The sequence below is a fragment of the Euwallacea fornicatus genome, chromosome 16 (assembly GCF_040115645.1).
Source record: "Euwallacea fornicatus isolate EFF26 chromosome 16, ASM4011564v1, whole genome shotgun sequence".
NCBI classification, from domain to species: domain Eukaryota; kingdom Metazoa; phylum Arthropoda; class Insecta; order Coleoptera; family Curculionidae; genus Euwallacea; species Euwallacea fornicatus.
The window spans coordinates 2,206,947-2,229,019 of NC_089556.1; the positions used below are offsets into that span (position 1 = coordinate 2,206,947).

The 22,073-nt window shown below is 34.6% G+C and overlaps 1 protein-coding gene and 1 long non-coding RNA gene across 8 annotated transcripts in view; both read right to left on the reverse strand.

The window, feature by feature from the left end:
• The window catches only part of LOC136344193 (pleckstrin homology domain-containing family G member 5), a 70,402-nt gene extending 48,387 nt beyond the window's left edge, over positions 1 to 22,015 (reverse strand). The window contains exons 1-5 of one of the 7 annotated variants that reach the window (XM_066291409.1): positions 21,777 to 22,015; positions 20,833 to 20,979; positions 16,585 to 16,619; positions 389 to 476; positions 172 to 295 (exon numbers count right to left, since the gene is read on the reverse strand). In XM_066291409.1, coding sequence (XP_066147506.1) covers positions 172 to 295; positions 389 to 476; positions 16,585 to 16,619; positions 20,833 to 20,977 — 392 coding nt within the window. In that variant the 5' untranslated portion in view covers positions 20,978 to 20,979; positions 21,777 to 22,015. Of the gene's footprint in view, positions 1 to 171; positions 296 to 388; positions 477 to 2,884; positions 3,901 to 10,756; positions 10,928 to 12,387; positions 13,076 to 16,584; positions 16,620 to 20,832; positions 20,997 to 21,045; positions 21,056 to 21,776 lie in introns of those variants that run through there. The other 6 variants (XM_066291410.1, XM_066291407.1, XM_066291406.1 and 3 more) reach the window with 6 other exon arrangements.
• LOC136344200 (uncharacterized) lies at positions 8,063 to 10,736 on the reverse strand. Its single transcript, XR_010732924.1, has 2 exons — positions 10,299 to 10,736; positions 8,063 to 10,207 (listed from the first exon to the last, which is right to left on the reverse strand). It is a non-coding gene; the product is annotated as an uncharacterized lncRNA (long non-coding RNA).
• Positions 22,016 to 22,073: the final 58 nt, after the last annotated feature.

Genomic DNA, 22,073 nt, shown 5'->3' on the forward strand with positions numbered 1-22,073 from the left:
TACATCCTAACTTTTTATAGTGTTATAACAGTTCAAAGGTTATAAGAAAAATGCTTTCAATGTGCTCGGTATTAAGTTATTAAATCTAATGTTCATGGCAAAAGAAAATAGAAAACTAAAGTGGTCGGAAGGTTTCATTAAACTTATTGATTTGTCCAGCATCGTACTTACCCAGTACCCGAAATATCATTGTTCGAAGGGAGGTCGGCAACGAGATCTGAGGAGTGAGGTTCGCTGTTTTCCCTGGTAGCATTGTGAAGGGATGGCAACGATATGGCTGGCGAGTTTACTAAATCTGAAGAAAAAATTGTATTATTATACTAATTTTGATTTTTAGCTATAATCCATCATTCAACTGAAATAAATTAAAACTTTTCTCTTTCCTTACCTTGTATAGATCCGATGCTCGACCTATAATCAGGAGTAATGGAGGTATGTCTGGTATAAAGGACGGGCTTTCTTAAATGTGGAGATCCCTGAAAAAGGAAAACTGTATCAACCATAAAATCTTTCAGTTTAACTCTTAAGAAATGAAATCACCTATCAATTTAATATTAATTTATTACATTTTGCAGGCTTTCTAAAGGTTTCTTCGTATCGGCCAGATTACCACGGTAAACAAAAACATTCCTGGCATTTTGTAACTTTTTTTTTTAATTCTTGATGACACGATTTCCTTTAACAAAAAAACACATAATTTCACTTATTATTAGCCGACGCATTAATATAATAAAATCCCAGAGGACAAATGTGAAACGAGGCCCCATTACTGTAAGTGCTTTTTCGCGGGGAAGGAATCATCATTTTATCGCGATTTTGGAAGATCACTTAAAACTTAAAGAATTAGTAGATATAAAGCGACGATGAAAAAGTCGTGTTTTCATCCCTGAAAAAGAAGTTACGGCTTCGTTATGTTACCTTGATAGTACTAAACAGATTTGTGTAATCTCACAATCAGTAATGGAGTTTGATACACGTAAAATCCCAAGTGAAGGGGTCGAAATATAATTATAATTGTTTGTAAATTCTTGGATGATTAAGTAGATAAAGGAAAATTGAAATTTATATTCTGTTAGGCGTTTAAACCTTTTAAAACATTAATACAGATAAACGGTAATATACGCTAATCCCTGTTAGGATAAATTTATGTAAACGTGAAAAACAACGAAAAATTACGTAAAAGATAGTAAACATTTAAATCACCCTGTAAAATAAAGTACATATTTTGTAACAAATATAATTATCAATTCCTTAAATTGGCAAATTAGATGTACCAATAATTATGGGACACTCTGTAGAAACCATAAGTGCAAAATTGAATGTAGCAACAAATTTCTGCTAGGAGACAACACATTTTTAATTAAATAAGACGAATCATAATTTTAATTTAAGTCTAGCATAGGTTTCATTTGAGATTAAACCGAGAAACCTTCAAATATGAAAGGATGATTCCTATGATTTGTTTGATTTGGGCTGATCAAGGGAGTTTGAAGGTTACAGAAAGAATGAGTGATCACAAATGCCTAATAGGTCGAAGCAAAAGGGCAAAGTAAATTCGTTATCGCGAACCCAAGAATAAATTTATGCCTTTAACGCGCCATTAAGTACGATGATCTGTATGACAAGTAGGTCAATACTGTAAATATCAGGCGAGCATCGATCTTACATAATTAATATATAAATTGTATATTAAATTAGTTGGAAAACCGCATTCAAAAGACCTTAAGAACTCTCATAAAGCTTTAACTACATATAACTTTCTGGAAGAGTTAGTAGCGTACTCTATTACTATACATACTATAAATATACTACTATACATACAATTCACGTCTGCCGCTATCCAATTTTTTTTATTACTTTCATGGCGGAATTACTTATATTTGCCAAACATCAAGAGACTTGTATATGTTTCAATAATATTCATTTATATTCAGTTTAAAAAACAACTTTTTTCCTAAATTTTTTGTATTTTATCACAGCACAGTTAGGTTAAATATTTTCACGTTTTAGTCATTGTTTAATCGCGAGTTTATTGTTTATTTCAGGGGGCTCAAGACAATTTTATGTGTATTGTAGTTCCTCCTGGATTGTTTCAGTTTCGCCAAAGTTATTTTTTTCCAAGTGACCTTCGGAAGATGTATACTTTTCAAAAAGTCTGCTTAATCTAAAACGAAGCACTTAATAGGACATTTTAAAAAAATACATTTAAAGGAAAGGCAATTTTCTCGACAATTTTATTGCCTTGGAGATGTTGGAAAAATTGCAATAAGATCCCTTTAAGAGTCGGTATTAATATTGCCTCCTAGCAGAGATGAGGACTTTACGGCGGGTCTAAATAACTAGGGGAGTAAAGTAATTGAGAGACTCGGAAGTAATGAAACTTAAATGAAGTTTTTTTTTATAATGTAACGTGTATTATGGAACTGATGCTTCTTCCAAAAACAAATTTAAAAACCCAGAATTAATGTGTATTAGGGATCTGTGTTTTTTATATTTATATATATAATATTTATTAACTTAAAAATACTCTTAAGCATCGGGAACTATATTTTTTGGACGTGGAAAATTTCTCGCTGGCCCGAAAAAGAAAAATTATATTCACAACTAACCAAATCCGCAATATTTATAATCGTATTAAATTCTAACTGGCCTGACGTTTCAATGAAAACTATAAATTCCCTCTCGAGCCGTGCCAAAAAATTAATAAAAAAAAACTATTAGCTGTTCGTTGTACATATCCCATTATATCAATATTTAATTTAATGAACCGCAGTGTTATAATTTGTAATTTTTTTTATAGTTGTGTTTGTTGTTTTGCCTCAAGGTTAAGCGCCGATATTGTTGTTATTGTGGTCAAGCCAATGTATCTTTAAAAAAATCTTACCTTTTCTCTTAAACTTTGCGTCCTCCCAATGAAACTATTTTCAGTCTTTCCCGGATTCAAATGTACTGGTTCCGTATAATTAAACTTGTTGAGGGCATCGTAGTTGATAAAACTTAAATCCTTGTAGCTTACACTAATATCACTTTCCACTAACGATTGCAAAGATTGACGCCACTCTTGCATCTTCTTTTCAGAGCGCACCTCTCGGGAAGGAGTCTTCTCCCTCTTTCTCACATCACGAAAGCTCAAAGACCTCTTCAGAAAACTGGACGATTCGTCGCCTATTGAAGCCAATTTCTTGAATAATGAAGGTTTTTCCACTTTAGTCATTGTCGAGTTTTGGGCTCCAAGCTCCAAGGCTGAGGCATATTTCCTGGATTTGGTAAGAGGAGTCGGAAAGTTTGGTAATGTGTGAGAGACTGTGTCGTAGCTCTCCGAATCTTCCTCGATTTTGTGTTCTTTATGTTTGTGCTTGTTGATATGGAAAATAGAGCTGAAAGATAAGCGCTTTTTCTTCTTTTGTTTGAGGTCTTTTTTGTCATTAACGTCCAAGGAGTGCCTGTTTAGGGTTGAAGTGTTCGAGTTTTCATCAGGAACTTGAGGTCGTATCACCCTTTCGCTAACGCTGCGCTGCAGCCCTTTTACAAAACCATTGCAGCATTCGGCCAAATTGTCATTGTCCCAGTCTTGAACTACAATGGAAGTGGTTCTATTCACGTTGCGAACGAAGTTTTCAGCTTCGCTCAACCTCCGATTTCTACTTATCACAGACACTCCCTCGGCCTTTGTCACAGCAGCGTTCAACAGCTCATTGATGATGTTCCCGATGAAGGCGTCACGTAAGTTCTTGTCTTCATCTAAAGCCTCTAGTGGCATTTTTTTGCTATCAGCAAAAACGAAGAAGTCGCCTCTTGCGCTAATTACTCTGCCGTCGCTCCCCACCTTTGAGCCCAAAGCCCTTTCGGAAACCATCGTACATTGTACACATCGAGTTATGGTTTATTGAACTGCATTCGCTAACAGAATGAATAAATATTTATTAAGTATATGAGAGTGATGGGAATGTGTCAAGGGTAGCAGCAATTTTGACTAAAAAACGTGTCGAGAGAATTTCGAAGGTAAAAAGTCAAAAAAATCTTTCGCGTGGGTGTTTCAATTTGGTTTTCTCCTGCACTTTCAGTAAAGAAATGTAATTTCTTTCGGGGGCCACGTAAACAAACGTTGTTTATGCTAATTTTGGAGCGAGTTATTACCCTGCATTAGCATCAATATTTTCGATTGGACATTTGCGTGTGAATTCCGCAATATTAAAAACGTCCGCATTTCGATGCCGAATTCATGACTTCATAAGGCTATGATGTCGAAACATGGAGTTAAATTAGCAATTTAATTGTCAGAGTACCATATAAGTTCCGACGTAGTGAAGTTTCAGTGGTTTAAAAAATTCGAAAGCATTCAATTTAAAAAAAAAAAAATCCGAGCGTAATAGAAATATTCGAATGCAAACAATAATCAGTCCAAATCTTTTAAAGTAACAGCTGAGATTTAAATAACTCCCACCTTCGCTTGGTAGTTGATTTTTTCGTGTTTTAGTTCGTTTTCCGATCCCAATGCAGAGAAACAAAGATGTTGCACTCTAAATAAGAAAAAACACTGTTTTGTTAATTTTTGAAAGTTGGTTTGCTTCAGATTCAGGTAACTCATTTAGAATTGTCGAAAAAGTTTGAAGATTTGGTCATCTTGTCGATTTTAAACATAATCAATTTTTGATAATTAAAAAAATTCAATTAATTCAGCCATAGAAGATAGGATTGAGGGCAGCGCAAGATTAGATTCGGCTCAGGTTCGGAATAATCCCTTTTAAAATGTTTTTGTCGTTTTTTGAAAAATGTATAAAATTTTAAGAATTTAAACAATTTTCGAAAATGTTGTTAATATTTAAAAATTATATTGGTTCAGGTTAATTCAGATTGTTCAGATTACTTGTGAAGACGACTTGATAAGGAAAATTATTGCTTTGACGGTTAAAATTTTCATTTGACCCAAGTGTGCTAATGGCATCAATAGTATTTTAGTATCACATATCCCGCATCATAATATAGACAAAAACTATTACGTCGGTGCTGCCAAGTTGACATCTATGTACTTCTATATGTGTATGTACTTGCCGGTCATTTAAGTGAGTGTATCAGAAAGAGACGGATTACACGCAACGCAGTTGTTGACGTTAGATTAGAGTCATAGGTCGATACGAATTGTGTGACAAATAGACAGATTTAGATAGACAAAATTAGGAATTGGTGGTATAATAAGAATTCATGGATACGTAGGAAGAAATAAATGAAATCAATTTTTTATGTTGAATTTTAGGTTTAATGAGTTTTTTAGAGGTCACCCCTTAAAAATAAAATCACAAGGTTTTAAATAGTCTTTATTTGAAGATACTTTCTTAGATTTGTGTGGTGACCAGGTACTTATGCAATAGTAACAGAAAATTCAACTCGATGTACCGTGCAGTAATTGTATTATTATTTTCAATACCTGTATAGCGAGATAATTGAATTTGCACCTGCAGCAAATTATCAGCAGTTACCCAATTGTAATGTGTTACTAACTTTCGCTTCTTCCCTTAATTTTCAATCTGTTAACATTCACGTCAGTCGTTTCATTATAATAATTTATCGCTTACAGTTTTACAGGTTTCTTGTTGAAATAACAAATAGGCTATCGTTGATCATTTTTAGATTTTTCTCGTCAATTACTATTTAGCATTATGAAGTGACAGTTATTAATTTCTTAGTAACTGCCTATAAATATGATCTTGACACCTACGCTTTCTAGGAACAATTTGAATATAGGACTATTATGCAAAAAGATTGTAATGATACACGGACCATTTAATGAAGTTTTAAAACACGATTTAGTGGGAGACTGAGTCAGGTGTTCGATTAAAGAAATATGTTTTTCACGTGAATTCCTGATACGTGACTACCTAGTAAGTATAGGTGGTTCATTATAGTAAATTGCAGAGGACGATTGAACAATGTGAACTTGCTTTTTCCAAATAAATTCCTTCTTGAAGACTAAAAACCCAGTTTTGAAACATCTACATTGTCGAGATAAGTTGTGCCGGCTCAAAGTTCCTTTATGAAAATTTTAAAATGTTCCACTATTTTTGCTTAGAAACTTTAGGTTAGGTCGTGTTTGTCCTGCTAGATCACCAATTTGGATTTGTTTAGCTTAATTAAATTTTAGAAGTTAGTTTAGATTGGATTAGCATCTATCTCAGCAGAATTCAAAATTATATTATATTTAACTAGTGTTAACTTTATTAAAATTCACGCGTGTTGCAGAAACGTGATTCAGAGAATTCACACTTCACTAATAAGGAATAACCCACACGAAACGGAATGAATCAAGACTTATTCATTAATGCCTACACACTGTGGCAAAAATGAATTTTTTCTAGTTTGAAGGTTAAAGTTCAAAAATGACCAAGCAATTGAGAACTATACATACATTATTACCATCATTACATTATTGCCTACGGACCATTTAATGATGTTACAATTTCACCAACAAAATAACGAAACTCATGACGATGTAGTCGTGTGATAAATGTTACTTATCCGTTACGAAAACAAGATAGCGAGTAGGTACTCGAACATTAACGAAATGAATGATTCGGTAAGTCGCCAAATTACGAAATTCATACAACATGTACTGTTGCCAATGTAGTACGTTCCACCGTCTTATAAACACATTAAGATTCAATCTAAATTACCAAGTCGGTTATGGAGGTTGCCTGCCAAAATATTCGAAAAAACTGATCTAGTAACCGTAAAATCCTCTTATTTCATCAGTTCAATTATTTTTCCATACAGAAAGGCAGAATAATCTTGTTTTATTTAAATTTTGTTGTGTTCAGTTCAATGCGTTGCATTCTACATCCTGCAATTCTACATATTATAATCAGCCATGAGACTAAAATTTCAACTTTTTAACAACGCTTTTTAAACCCCATTAATTCAACGATCAGGGAGGTCTGTAATCGAGGCTGTCCATTGAGAACCGACAATGCACAGAGTTGGATTGAAAGGATTGAATCACTTCCGTTCTAATACTACTCATTCCGAAGTCGTTCAAAGTAGCAAATTGGCCTTGAAAATGTGCCAAAAATAGGAAAGTAACAACCGTCATTAATCCATTAAGTCCTGGACCAACCCGAAGCGAATCTGTGTAGGTGAACAGTGGCTTAATCTTTCGGACAATTAACTATATTGCGTAGGAGGGATTGGATATTTAGCCGCAATTCCATCGTTGTTTTGGGTAAATGAACGCGTTTTTATCGTTTTCTTGGACGTGCCAAACAACACACTTCGACTTTAATTGAGAAATTAAATAGGAATGGAGGAAAAGGTAGGTTTTCCTCTGAGCTTTTTTCCAGAGTGGCAGAAATTTCGTTAAAAATGTTTCGGACACAATCGGCAACTATATCGATTGCGAACATTTATAAATCAAACGCGTATTGGACGCTTGAAAAGCTGTGTTTATGTCAATGTCGTAAAACATGGTTGTATTGAGGGCATTAATTTTTGATACGACTCGACGATCAAGTTCATCGGTATATCGGTCAATATGCCGAGGTTTTATTGAGCCGTTTGTTAATGAATTTGATGAACTGCTATGATGCGAAATACGTCATTATGAGACTCATTTGTAACAGCTTTTATTAGATCTCCACGATTGAATTTTAGGAAATAACCAAGACCGAAGTATTCGAAAGATTGATGTAAGTATGAACAGTGATGAACATCCAATTAATTTTAAGACCGTGTTTTGTGTTTTGAGTATTACCGTACGGTTTTGAAAATATTGAGAAATGATGCAAACACGCCGCAATTTTCCATAAATATTGAAATACCATCATGTGCAGTTTTACAAATTAATTAGAAAAAAGTTGTTTTGTGGAAATTCGATCATCAAATGCGCCACGAATTTTCATAAAAAATCAAACGCCAATGACACACATATTTGTTGTATATTTAGTATTGCAAAAGTTTTGTGTCATTTTAAAAACATGGATTTGAAGCCAGTAGAAACAGTGGTGCGCCGGTCAAATTTTTCTCAAAAATAAAAACGTGTCACCAAATTGAATTGAAGAAAAAAAATGCAAAAATCTTAAAATGGATTCTGATATACCGATTATTATTTTTAGCTTTAGTTGTGTTTCGACATTTTGAAATATCCAGTAGCTGGTTGCCTCAAAGGGATCTCTACATGTCTCGTCTCCAACTATCCTTCTATCTGCATGTAGAAGCAATCAACTGTTGATCATCTTCAATCTCACATGCAATTACTCTCTTGATAAGTCTGTACCTTGTATCCACTTAATAAGATTTGGTTTACCTTTCAATTCCTCTTCTGGTGATGCCGATCCAATTTAGTGTTTATTTTATGATCTATGATAATTTTAAACGTTCAGCAATCAGACAATCTGATTTAGATATTCCACTGCGTTTAATTCGCTTAATTGAGACCAATTGCTAATCGATTACACTTAATTGGCACGGAAATGGGAAACCTAGCAAATTATTAGACACAGGGCTTCCCAATCGATAAATTTGAACTTGGGTCATTGCACGCAAACGACTTGCAGATAACGCCAATATTATGCTTTCGCTTTTTCCCCTCATGCTCAATTTTCATAAAATTGAAAGTCGAAAGCCGTTTATACGTGCGTGACTTTTCTTCACACATCAACAGCATGTTTCAGTTCTTTTTACCTTAAGAAAATCGATTACAGGTCCAGCTCTAAAAGATTTCTACTCCAAAAATTTACACGATGAGTAACTCGCAGAAATCGTTCAATGTCTAAGAAATCCCTAGATATTTTCGGGTCCAAAAATATGACTGTCATTCACATCCAGTGTTGGCAACGCTATTTAGCGTTACGATGACGGAAATCTTTATTTGCAAGTTGAATAGAGAGCTTAATTTCCACAGAGGTAGAAAACAGAAATACGATTTTTTCCTAAGTTTGCATTTCAAAAGGTCCATGAGAAAAAAAGGCGATAAATGAAATTTAGAGTGGAACGTTTTGAAATAACTTTCACGCGTATAACTAAGAATAGTGGTAGAAATTTTCACCCGTATTGGCCAAAATTTTGACGCGGCTTTGACTACTTCACTCGAGGTGGTAATTTTCAACAGTTATTGTTGATTGAGAAGTTTTATATGTAATATTTAGTAACTAGTTGTTGCTAATGTCGAAAATTGTTCTCGCCCTGTATTTTCGGAACAGAGACTTTTCAAAAATCCTCAAAGAGCAAAATATTTTTATAATCGTCCACGGAATAATCCCCTGAATTTTTGCCGTATGTTTAATGGACACCCTGTATATCTACATCAATTTGCGGTTGGGAGTGCACCTTACTCCGTACGTATTATAGCATATTTAATTTTAACTAATACCAACAAACCAGCAAAAACTTGTGAGAAAAAACTTATGTATCCGCATTTATTTACATCAGACTCTTATTACAATTTATAATCTAATCTGAGTCATGTCTCATTGTTTATTAAATTCTTATTGAAATCGAGACCTTGAACTAAAAGTTTGCTTCAATTATTCACTGAGAAATGTATCGCAAATATTTTATGTACACATATCAACAGAGATAATGCATCAGATTAAATCATCACTACTTCAATCAATAGCTCAACAACTTCAAAGATAAGACATAATAGATGGGATAAGGCAGGTTAATTCAGGTTAATTATACATTAATCAACGTCATGTCCAGAGTTGACAAGTTTTGATTATATTGAATTTGTCTCATAACAAGGGTTGTTAAATTTAAAACTACTGACAGATTATTTGCTCAGAAGGTAAAGTTCCGCTGTTCGGTTATCGATTATATAGAGTACCCCAGATTTTATCATCAGGACATCACGAACGATAACCATAACGTTTTCAAACGAAATAATGTTTTTATTTCCGAGCACTCGAAGAATTTTAAACCAAATTCCTATGATGTAAGTAAATATTCAGTAGAGCTAGAATTTGTATTAAAAAATTATACTATATTAAACTCTTTCATAATATTTAAAACCTATTTTTAAATCGTATTTTAAACATGTTTATAATAAAGTAAGCTGCGGTAACAAATTAAAAACAAATGTTTTGTTTAAAAGGAGAAATAACATGTTTTTTTCCAACCCTGCTCATAACAGTATTTAGTTCACGTATTAAGTACCGCGACGACAAATCCCTATATTTCAGAAGCAGACTGTTTGCGTCTCCGTAATTAGATGAAAGGCCTAAAAATGAAACAAAGGATCGTACCCACCTACCGAAATAGATATGTATGTTTAGCAGACTAATTACACTATATTAGCATATCGTACTCACATTGAAAAGGTTCTAAAAGCGATCGAAGAATTTGTGTTTTGTGGTTCTTAGCACTACTTAACGCTTGGAAGCAAACAAATGAAAGGAAGTTTGTCCACAAGTGAATTTTTAGCGTGGCGCTTCAATGATTGAAACAAAAAAGAGGACAAATATCAGGTTTATAGCAAAATTTTATAGTCTAAAAATTAAGGATAATTACTAATTTTGTTCACTTATATTCAAAGTTGTCATGGCCGCTTTTATGGACGTGTGACTCGAAACTAACATCAATTGTTGCGTAGCATGTAACCATTCTTTTGAAGCACACGCTTTTGATTGAACACAAAAAAATGTAGCCCATGTGAGTATTCACATACTTTAACACTAAATAAATCTAATCTCACTTTTAATTTTAATCTTTACTAGGGATCGAGAAAAAATGAGACACAAATAAATCGAATTAATAGCCATTTACTTACCCCATTTACAACCAATGCTAAAAAGACAGGGTTAAATTTCAAAGGCCCATTCTCCGTTTGTGAACTGTCCATTTCGAAAATAAGACTCAACCATAGAGGTTTTTTGTCTAAACGTAAACATTTTTAGCACTTTTAGAGAAAAAGCATAGTGAAGCATCGCCCCTCACCGGGTACCTCCATGTTCATCTCGCCATTCTCCTCGCCAAAAATTGAACATCGCTGTTTATCGTAGTTCATTTGTCTTGTTTCTTAGGAACAAAGAGGTAATAAAAATGTTGCGCGATTTCGGATGATGATAATGACTCGCCAAATATCTTAATTTGGTAGCTATTATAATTAATTAGGTTTTGTTTATGTTAAATTGGGTCAGGTTCCGTGAGCAGCACCACATATTCCGTTCATCTACCCTCAGTTTACAGTAAGTCCTTCCATCGAATCGAACATATACGATACTGCTGATTAAACGGAACGTGCACTGCTGCCGTGTAGAGGGAGCGGGCGGTTGAGAGAACCAATCACACAGCAAGTTTTAAGCACCTCGCCGCTGGAAAACAAATTATTGTGTTCCGCATTTTACGGCGATGTGAAGGGCGAGGTGCGATATTTCACTATGTTTTTACCCTAGAAAACTTTAACTAACCAACAGACAAGTCTGTGGAGCCTTAAAAAATACAAGCTTTAATAAAATCCAACAAATAATGAAAATAAACGGAGTCGTATTTAAGTGAGGTTAAGTTTATTCTAGACATACGGGGTCGGTGTCAAGTAATTCCAAAGCCTACTCGACTGGAACTTTTAAAATGCATGGTATAATAACCACAAGCAGTTGTGGTATACTGCTAGGGGTAGATGGCGCCAGATATGATTTGATGTCGGTGGCATTATGGACAATTTTCTTTATCCAGTATATTCCAAATTCATGTTGCGAGTACATCAATCTTGAAAACGGTAAGAAATACGAGAAAATTGTCACTTTAAATTAACGGGGTGAAATTAAATTTTTGTTTTGGGCATTTGGATGTCCCGGTAGTATTTGCGGGAAAATCCCCCCAGTGGTATATAGGGAATTGTATTTTTTGGCACATATTATTGCTTACATACTACAAATAATGCTGTGACAAATTATTAATAGTTTTATAATCTCGTTTATCAGATAATCCAGGCAGTGTGGAAATAGATTTTCCGAAAACCTGTCGAAAACGTTATTTGCTCGGTCGCCTCGAGGCGCAAATTTCAATGCTCGATGTTATCAAACCGATTACTACGATAAAAACAATTAATTTAACTTCATTATATAAGTAGCTGCTATTTTGGAAGAAATTAGCTAATTGAAAAGAATGTATGTTTGCACTTTTCCTTGGTACTTCTCTCCGTAAATTCCACTAAAGGTTATGGGACAATTATGGGAAGCCTCCATTATTGTGGGGTATGATAAGGCCCTGGATGAAAATAAATACATTGCTGCTGACCCTTATAATATGCATACAAAAAACAAACATGCACATTTATTAAAAAATATTATTAAAAAATTTCTACTTTCACATATTATTATTACAATAGCGAATTGCAAATGAGGTTCTTTCATTGTTTCATCATTAATACATTTCTTAATGGATGTAATGATATTTTACCTGAAAACGGTTTCCAGATACTTAGTGTCTAAACACACCTTAACATCACAACAAACACTGCTGCTTGATACCATTTTACATTTCCCTTGCTAACTTTTTGAAGGTTATATTCCTTCGGTGGGTTATTTTAAGAGCTGTAGATGAACTTGGAAGTGTCGCATTTGCTGTTTTCTTATTTCCTCTTCTTTTTATAGTTTGAGACTTTGTTAATGGTTCTATTTTCGTTACAATGTACTACTAAGGAAATAATAAATGTGTATGCTTGCTGGGATTTAAAGGATGAGTGCAAAAGTTCAATGTGAATTAAAATGTGACTGGCCAGCGTTGCTTGTACATTACTTGAACTTGGACGGATGCAATTTTGTCCCTCTACCTGGCTTAAAAGTGGTGGGGATAATCCAATTATTTAAAGACAGAGATCATTTATCACCACTTAGATCACATAAAATATCACAGACACACTGCTTGCACATCACAACACGCAACTTAAAACGGACACTAAATGATACTCTTCTTTGGAACTGAAACTGAAACCGAAAGCGAATTAAATTTAATTGTTATCAACACAATCGACGAGATATTCGCGATATTCCCACGACACGCGCGAGACGTTTTTACTTTCTGCTGGTTCTAAACAACTAGCTACAACTACACGTCGTACCGTATTCTTGACTCTTGACTGACTATATCTATAGATATCAGACAGTGTAAACACTCAAATGTGTGACGGAGAACGGCGAAAAAACGATACTTGCAAAGGTGGGATGGTTCGAATGGTCGCATTTATTTTTTTCATATACAGGGCTGCTCATCAGTGCGTCCAAGTGCGATGTCTACGTGCATGTGAGTTTTAAAAGGAGACATGTCATATCAAAGTTTTTGGTCATTCAGAAATATGTATTTTTGAAATAAGCAAATTATTGGAGTTTGAACTCGTTCAATATCGGAGGTCTATTTCGAGAGTTTTAGAAAAGTTTTTTTTGTCTTCAAACGCATCAAAATGTAGCTTATTAGGTCCTCTCGGGCGCCCATAAGAGCGATTCCGACAATGCCGGCGGTTAGGGTACAGCATCGATTTCTGTGTGACCTTGCAGCAGTCAAAATTTCCGAATTTAACGAATAACTCGGAAACGGTAAATTTTTGTCTTAAGTCCCTTTATATGAACTGACTAAAATTTGACAATAAATCCTAAAATCGCCAAAAATTTGGGGGGTTCTATCAAGAAAATAAATTGGCACTACCACGCTTTTATGACGGATGCTCTACATTTGGCTATAATTTGAAAATACGTGCCTCTTAAAGACCAAAAACTTTATTTACCGAGATATCGCATTTTGAAACACTAATGAGCAACCCTGTATACCAAACATTTTTCGGATATGTCCCTTTCGATTTTAATATGCTACAGAATGACAGTCTTTTATAACTGCTATAGGATCGCGTTTGCTCCATTTATTGCGAAGTCGTATAGGAATTCCAGAGCTAGAACGGTCGTGAGGATTCTAATCGTCAGCCGTACCTGAAACCTGCACTAGAGAAAATTTATGTAATATAGGGCTGCTTCCGTCGTTTAACCTAATTCTGTTCTAAGGGTTGGGAGTGAAATTACTTACTGAGAACAAGGTGCAAATTTAATTATGGTTGATCTATACCCATGTATATGGATTATCTGCCCAATCAAATTCATATCTATTTAAAATCTGCAATGCACTTTGTTTTCTGTTTATTCTAGTAAGCTCTACTTTGACGATCCCTGCTATTTTCCTTCTTATCAGCAAATTTGCACTGGTAAAGTACACTTAATTGGAAAATCTATCGCCTGAAAAGCATGCAATAGCTATTATTCGGAGGGCAAAAGTGAAACAGCCACTTGGGAGTTTCTGATGCATTGCTTGTCGTCATGAATTGAAAAATTGATCCCACACCTTACGCCATTGTATCAATTTTTATAACGTGAAAGTTTTAAACACAGAATTTTGTTCATTTCCGGGTTTAAGCTTGAAAATTAAATAATTTCTGCCTTTAAATTCGAAAAATGCCTAAGTTCTGATTTGAAAGTTCATTAAATGCTGAGTTTCGACTCAGAATTTAACAGAAGGAGCAGAGCATTATCAGTAGCCCTTCTATGCCTTCGTAGAACTTAGTTACGAGTATAGAAGTATCCGACCTAACACTTTAAAAAAATGGAAAATATTACGTTATTTTTTCTTTGAGATTGATACACTATTTCCAGCGATGTTCTAGGGCTTCTATACCCTGTTTATGATAAGAAGCTTTGAACGTTTGAAAATAGGCATCAAACTCGGACACCACCTCTTCATTGTTGGCAAATCTATTTTCACCGTTCCATTTTTTTAAGTTTGGAAATAGGAAATAATCTGATGAAGCTAAATCTGGTGAATAGGATGGATGAGGAAAAAGTTCGACGCCAAGTTAATTGATTTTGCCACCGCAATGACGGAAGTGTGGACTAGTGCGTTGTCGTAATGAAACAAGACTTTCTTTTTCGTCAAATGTGGTCTCTTTTTGCGCATTTCTTGGCTCAAACACCGCAAGAAATATGTATAATATTCGTCGTTTATTGTTTTTCCTTTAGTGAGACAGTCAATAAAAAATTAATGCCATCACCTTTCCAGTAGATGGAAAAATTCAGCTTCAATGCAACGAAACTTTGCCAAACACTCCCTTAAAACATCCTTACAGCACTTTTTTCATTCATTTGTTAGTAATCGCGGCACTCATCCTGCGCACAGTTTTCTCATATCCACTCGTTCAGTCAAAATGCAATATACAGTGTTTTTTGATATGCCCAGTATAGTTTTGTGGATATTTACTATAATATCTGGAGATGTCAGATCTGGAGTGTTCTTGGGTCGACCACTGCGAAGTTCTTCTGGGTAGCTCATACCACTGCGTTTAAAATATTTTCGAGTTGTTAACGAAAGATCGGATTACCCCCAAATTAGAATTTAACTCTACTTTGATGTCGGATGAACTCAGATCTTTTAAATGAAAATATTGAATCATGTGTCGATAACCACTTTTTTCCATTTTTTCAAAATCTCTAAAATCGTTCACTAAAAACGGTTTCAAAACAAATACAAATCAAAGTAGCACCCTCAAACTTAAGACATGAACTTTTTAAAATTAGCTCTTTCTAACATAGATAAATTTTTAACAAAAAAATCGCCATCTGTATGTCAAGTTGAGTACTTCGGGGACTATCCTCGTGATTAACTGCGAATTTCGAGTCAGAAGTTAGTTAATTTTCGAGTTTAAAGTCGGAACTTAATTAAAATTTTAGTTTAAACTTTGAAATTAGTTTAATTGAAACTTGAAATTTAACAAAATTCGTACTTTAATCTCAAAATTCGGAAACACTTAATGATGACCCTTCTTCACCTCCCTAGCCAAGCGTTCAGAATTAAAAATTTCATTTCCTGTGTAAGTGTCTGAATTTTATCGAAATTATTAATCCCTCGTTAAGTACTTCTTTGTCCTCATGCAACCTCGAAGTCCTTGTTATCTCCTAAGAGAATAACTATTGAGTTCGAGGATTGAATGTGGAAAAAATGACCAGATAGCCAGGCGGAGTTGTTATCTTCGTTTTTCATTTCGGCTTTTAATTGGGGATCATTTTCGGCAAACTGCATGTGTAAACTTTGGGATACAGGTGCTGGAATAATTTTGATCAAATTTCCCTATAAAGAAGTCATTTGATCTTACACATGTATATATAGTATAAACTTTTTACTCTAAACCTTTATCATTTTTTGAGAAAAATAATCGGTTTTATCCTATTATTGAAAACTATATTATTATTGGTGTGGATATTCAATCAATTTTCCCTGGAATAACAGAAATAATAAATATCACGGTTTGAATATTGTCACATAATTTGTCTGCAAATATGAATTGTTTACAGTTACGGCGTAATGAAATGCTCATGTTTATCTCTTTAATTGCTTGATAATGACTTGTGAATAGGAAAATTATAATATAACATAACAAAACAATCTTTTAACAGACATTTTCAAATGCTGAAGTCATGCAAATATGTACATATTTCGTAATGTGTTATTTTTATAAAGTTTAACCAGCAAGATGAGATGGATATCAACGGATGATGTTGATTTTCAATGTGCCCTCAATTAAACTATCTAACGTTTGAACATATTTTCGTATTTGAGACTTACCGAAATTTCCTTTATCCCTAAGTAATGGTGAGGATCTGAAATCAAAGAATAATTTTTAATTTTTCAGGATATCACAAAGGACAAAAAAAATAATGCTGAACACACCTGAAAACTAAGCCGTACTTCTATCGTTACTTTCACAAGAAATTATTATTCATCGATTAAAAATAACTAACTTCACATTAGCACATGTTTGACATGTTCAAAATGAATCAGAAATATGGATCTATAACCCCTGGAATCACGCAATGTAAAAAAGTTAAAACTCGCTCATAAGGCGTATAGAGAAAAACTGTAATTGAAACGCACTGACAAAATCAAATTAATTCCCTGCAACACGCATTCATTTTCCTTTCCTTTCTTAACCTTCTGGATAATTGCCATCTGGAAGCTAAGTCTATGGAGTCCTCACTTTTGTTGGGAGCGTGACTTGGGGCTCGTTAATACAAAAGTCTAATCTCTTTGAGAAATCTCGTCACGAATCCAGAATTTTTTGCTTAATTTTTACCTATAGATAGGTATCTTTCGGACTCTGTTGGTTGTCTTTCCTCTTTGATCGATGATGTTGGAAAACTTTTAAAAACCGAACAAACTTTCTGTTTTAATATGTCAAGATTTGTTCAGAATTCAAATTCCAAGTCAGTGATGGGACAGATCCTTCGATAAAGCTTAAAAATTAAATAGAATCTACTTGTTTCTTTCGCTGTATTTTCAAAGGGATGCTTCAGGGATGCACACTCTGCGGAAAAGCCATTTCCGGGATACCTTTTGATGCTGTCACTCTGGTTCTTATTATTGAATTAAATGATAAAATTTAAGTTTGAAAATAAAAAAAAGTCGATTAATATTTATTTAACGAAGGGTATTTAAGTTCACAATATTCCGCGTTTATTTCGAAGTAGAGATAATGAACATAAACTAATGACGAGACCCGGTTTTAAAATGAATATAAAAAAACTTGCCCCATTTTAAGACAGAGTGACTCTAGACCACTTTCAGCAGGTGTGAAAATGCGCTTCGTTCTTCCCTTCACACGCGCAGAATGTGAGTTTAGAGTTGTTCTATCCAAAAATAGATAAGTTTATTTTTTCGTTTATTCTATTTGTTCACTTCGATTCACCTTTAAAAACGAAATCTACTTTTTTAATTTAATTTCTTTAATTATTGGTTTTATTTTGTGACTGTCTCTCCTCAATTTCGTCCTTTATGTGAGTGTAATAATCCTTTGCGACTAATTCAGTGGCCCCCAGACAAATCTACTTGCAAAGTTATGTTTTCTAATTTTATTGCTTACTTCATATCAGTTACACGTTTTCAAATAATCAGAAAATCATAAAATTATAAACTGATGAAGTTTCGGAATTAAAGAGTTATACAAACTATTCTTCATTAGCGGGTCTATCAGAGATTTAACACTCCTAATGTCAAAAATTAAAACGTGACAGATACTGACCCAGGGACAAACATAATTGGTTAGACGTAAACAAACGTGGTCTACTTACCAAATTAATGAGGTTCTTTAATGAATAATTTTGTGTGCGTTAAAGAAACGTGTTAAAGTTCAGTCCATGGAAAATCTCGAGTAAAGACACCCGCGACTGTCAAACCAAAATGGTACAAATCAAAGACCAACACCAATTGACTTTGATATTGATAACGGTTTCGCCTCTCACTTGTAAAATGCGTGATCTACCAATTTGAAAGCAGAAATTTTCGGATGTAAAACCACACGATCCAGAGTTCAAATAGTCGAAGGGAATTTCCAAACCCCATAACCGTCATTAATCGTTTAATCCATCACGTACCTACATATGTGAAGTCAAACTAAATGATTCGGATAATAAGAACAATTAATAAAAAGTCTCAATGTGAATTAGATAAATGTGCAATTACAATGGAGCGGTTGGCTAATTCCCATTCGACCCCCGCTAAAGAGCGCAATATCCACTCATATCGCAATAATTCCCATTTAATGTCACTGTAAACTAGCATGAAATTTGAATTTGAGCAATAAAGTAGAGTCTGCAAAATTAAGACCTCATTATTAATTGTCATTAGGAAGCTGGCATGTGCTTTTTCGGGTCGTAAATTATGCACTCTCGCCATAGCAACGTCAGATCGAATAATTTATAATGAATGTTGTGTGAATGTGCATTTACCCTGTAAAATATTGCTACAGTAAACCATTAATTTGGTATATTCGATAATGGGGAAAATCTAGTGACCTCATAAACGAAAAACTCCTTCTTAATCCTTTTAAACCTAAAACTAAAATTAGGTTAAACCCCTATGCACGCATCACCATAATAAAATCGTTTAAACATCATTAACTCCTTGCGTGGAATCCTCGTTTTTGTCCGGAATTTTGATCCAAACCCTATTAGCACGAAGGCTATCTGAGATTATTAAAAAGCCGGAAGAGGAACGAATACAAGTGATAATGGGAATTTTGGACTGCCATTGTATGTCGAAGACAATGTATCAATCAGATCAACAGATCAATTTATATCGTTCTTGTGGTGAACTAGAGGACGTGGATATATAATTGTAGCGTTTCACACCTATAGGTCAATTTGTGGCAATTACTAAGCAAAAATGCTCGCACGAGCTTTAAGATGTCTTTAGAGGGCAACGTTTAATTTCTCACCTCTCGGTGTGGTCCATTGTTCTGGGGGAAAGTAATGAGAAAAGTTTGCGAGCATTCACGTTAACGACCACATAAATTACGGCACGAGACCACCTTATTTGCCCGGTGTGTATCGAAAAGTTTTAAGAGTCAAAGACTTTTTAGAGAACGTAGAGATCAGACCAAATTGCATTGCGAAACATCCATACAGAAGACCAATTTTAATTTTAAGTTACATAGTTCGATAAAACCTTTCATTGAAACATGCAACGGTGAAGCTGAAAAGCAAATTTATCATTTTAGTTTCGAATTAATCTTAATCACATACGATATTACAAATGATTTTACATGACATTAAACTTTCAATATTTAACAATTTTTTGAATAGCATGTCTTAGATCCAACTTTAAATATATTCCTAATTTAATGTTGCATATTTATAACGCATCGACGCTGAAAATTCTATACATAATGAAATCTCTTCTGCCTTATAATTGCTTGTTATTAAGCAAATAATACATCCCAGCCAGTCATTATGATAATACTAATGTTAATTTATCGAATCACAATAATTAAAATAAGTGCATTAATTTAATGTCTCCAATAATTAATTGGCCTAATGAATTTCCTTTTTAAAATATTTGTCTTTGTCGCAATATAACTGAAGCTACGGCGTGCATTAGCCTCCACAGACTGCAAACTTTTGGTCCGAAGACAGTTCAGTCGGTAGCTTAATTGGCATAAAGACATGAATGTACGTGTGTGTGCACATTCATCGTTATTCTAAATCGGCCAATATGCACAGACGATGATGATGCACTCCTATCCGACTAAACTATCGGCCGACCATTTAATCTGTAGTTTGCGGGTCCCTCCTTGCAACTACAGACTAGACAGTCCGTCGATTTAGTCGGATCGGGTGTTTGAATCGGTACAATTCAATAATGGATGAGACTGTTGATCGACCACAAGTCTGTTTACTGTGATATCCCTAATAACACTTGAAGATTAAGGTTTTTGAATTTTACCTTTTCATGGCTTACTTGAGTGGATTACATTTTAATATTTTGAAAGTCCAATGGCAATTTTTAATCTTGAGAGATCTTGATTTTTAAAAACAAAAATTGGCCTTTGTGCCTGCGAGCTAGGATTGAATCCTATCTACTGACCCTATAGGTCAGTATGCTTGATTCTCGTACTTTACAGCTCTTGACTTCGCAGAATAAAAATTCACCCAAATTTCACCTGCTTGACTCCCCTCAATTTTGATCTTTAAAGGCCAATATCGCAGTAGAATAATCCATGCAAATTTGACCTTCCAGGGGTTTGCTAGCCTCGATTAAATTTCCAGCTTTTAAGGTCCAGTATAGCTGGGTTTACATTTATTATTTTTTATTCGAAAATCGAGAAGAACAATTTACATAATTTTTTTTTAAGTCGATAGAATTTTGATCCTTTGAAGGCCACTTTGGCAGTGAAATGATGCATGCGACACTAACCGTCTAAGACTAGGCTGAAAATAAGTTAATTGTTTTATATTCTCGATCGAATGGTGAACGAAATCTTTTGTTTCACTTCATTTTCACAATACATATCTAATCCGTTGCTTACTCCTTACTTACCCTCAATACCTTCATCAAGAGGTACAAATGTTTCATACCCTGCTGACTGAACTGTCAATGAGTAACAGTCCTTTTCGCAACACTCATCGCGAACGGAGAACTTCCCTATTCCCAGAGTCCATACATTCCCATCACTATCTTTCATCCCTGAAACGAAACAGAGGCTAATAATTGATTGAATGCCTTCAGTTCTCACGAATAAAAGAGGCGTACTTGTAAAAAGAAATTGCGTGCTGGTATCACTATTGAAATTTCGATGAGAGGCAGCAATTTTAAACTCATCAGTTGCAAACGAAAGTAGCACACTTATCTGACCCAACTATAGTGTCGGCAAAAAAAACGCTAAAAGCCTTATTAGCAAACAATTTGAAGACGATCGAGGAGATAAGTCATTGTCAAGGCCCCAGGGCTGCGGCTGACCTCGTCTTCTAGTGGGACCACGATTAGCAGCAATAGACGAAAAAGGAAGACCACCACTGATTTTTATTGAAATGTGAATATTCAACATTTTCGCGTATGAATGATTATCAATATAGACCTATCCGATATTATTTCGACTTACTACGTAACCCGTTACAATTTACAATGTGAGGTCTCCTTAATCGCACTAGTAAGAGAGAGTGTTACATCGACGGACGGACCGAACTGGAGGCGCGGTGTAACGGTACCATGACAGGCAAAAAGCTTCCTCAATATTGGGATATAAATCTTACGATTGCGAGTCTCTTTTGGAAAGCTCGTTGGAAGATGCAATAAAATAGCATTATTAGTAGTTTAAGTATAATGTCTATTTACAAAGAGCAACTCTTCCATGATTTTGGAAAAACATTTTTTTTAATTAAAAAAAAAAGACCTTTGTATGTTATATTTCATTAGAGCTAGCTAATTTCTTCCGTTCTTCCGATCTGCAATAATTCCTAAATCTTTTTGAACGTTTAACTTACTTTATCGCTGCATGAAGAATAATTCCATAAAATTCCATAAAAAGTAGCACTCGCGGGTTAACTGACTCTAATTCAATGCCCAGAGTCGGTACTTAAGTGGTAAATTTTTTCAAAACCAAAACAACTGCGAAATTACGTAATTCGGACATTTACGAGTAGTTCCGCGGACATTCTGCGTGTCCATCTCCGAAATAATGTCGGTTAGGTTGCCGGCCCGTCGATCGGAGAAAGCACCTTGACCCACCGAGATATACCCACTGATAAAGAAGAAACACGCATCTCCGATGAAGAAAGGAC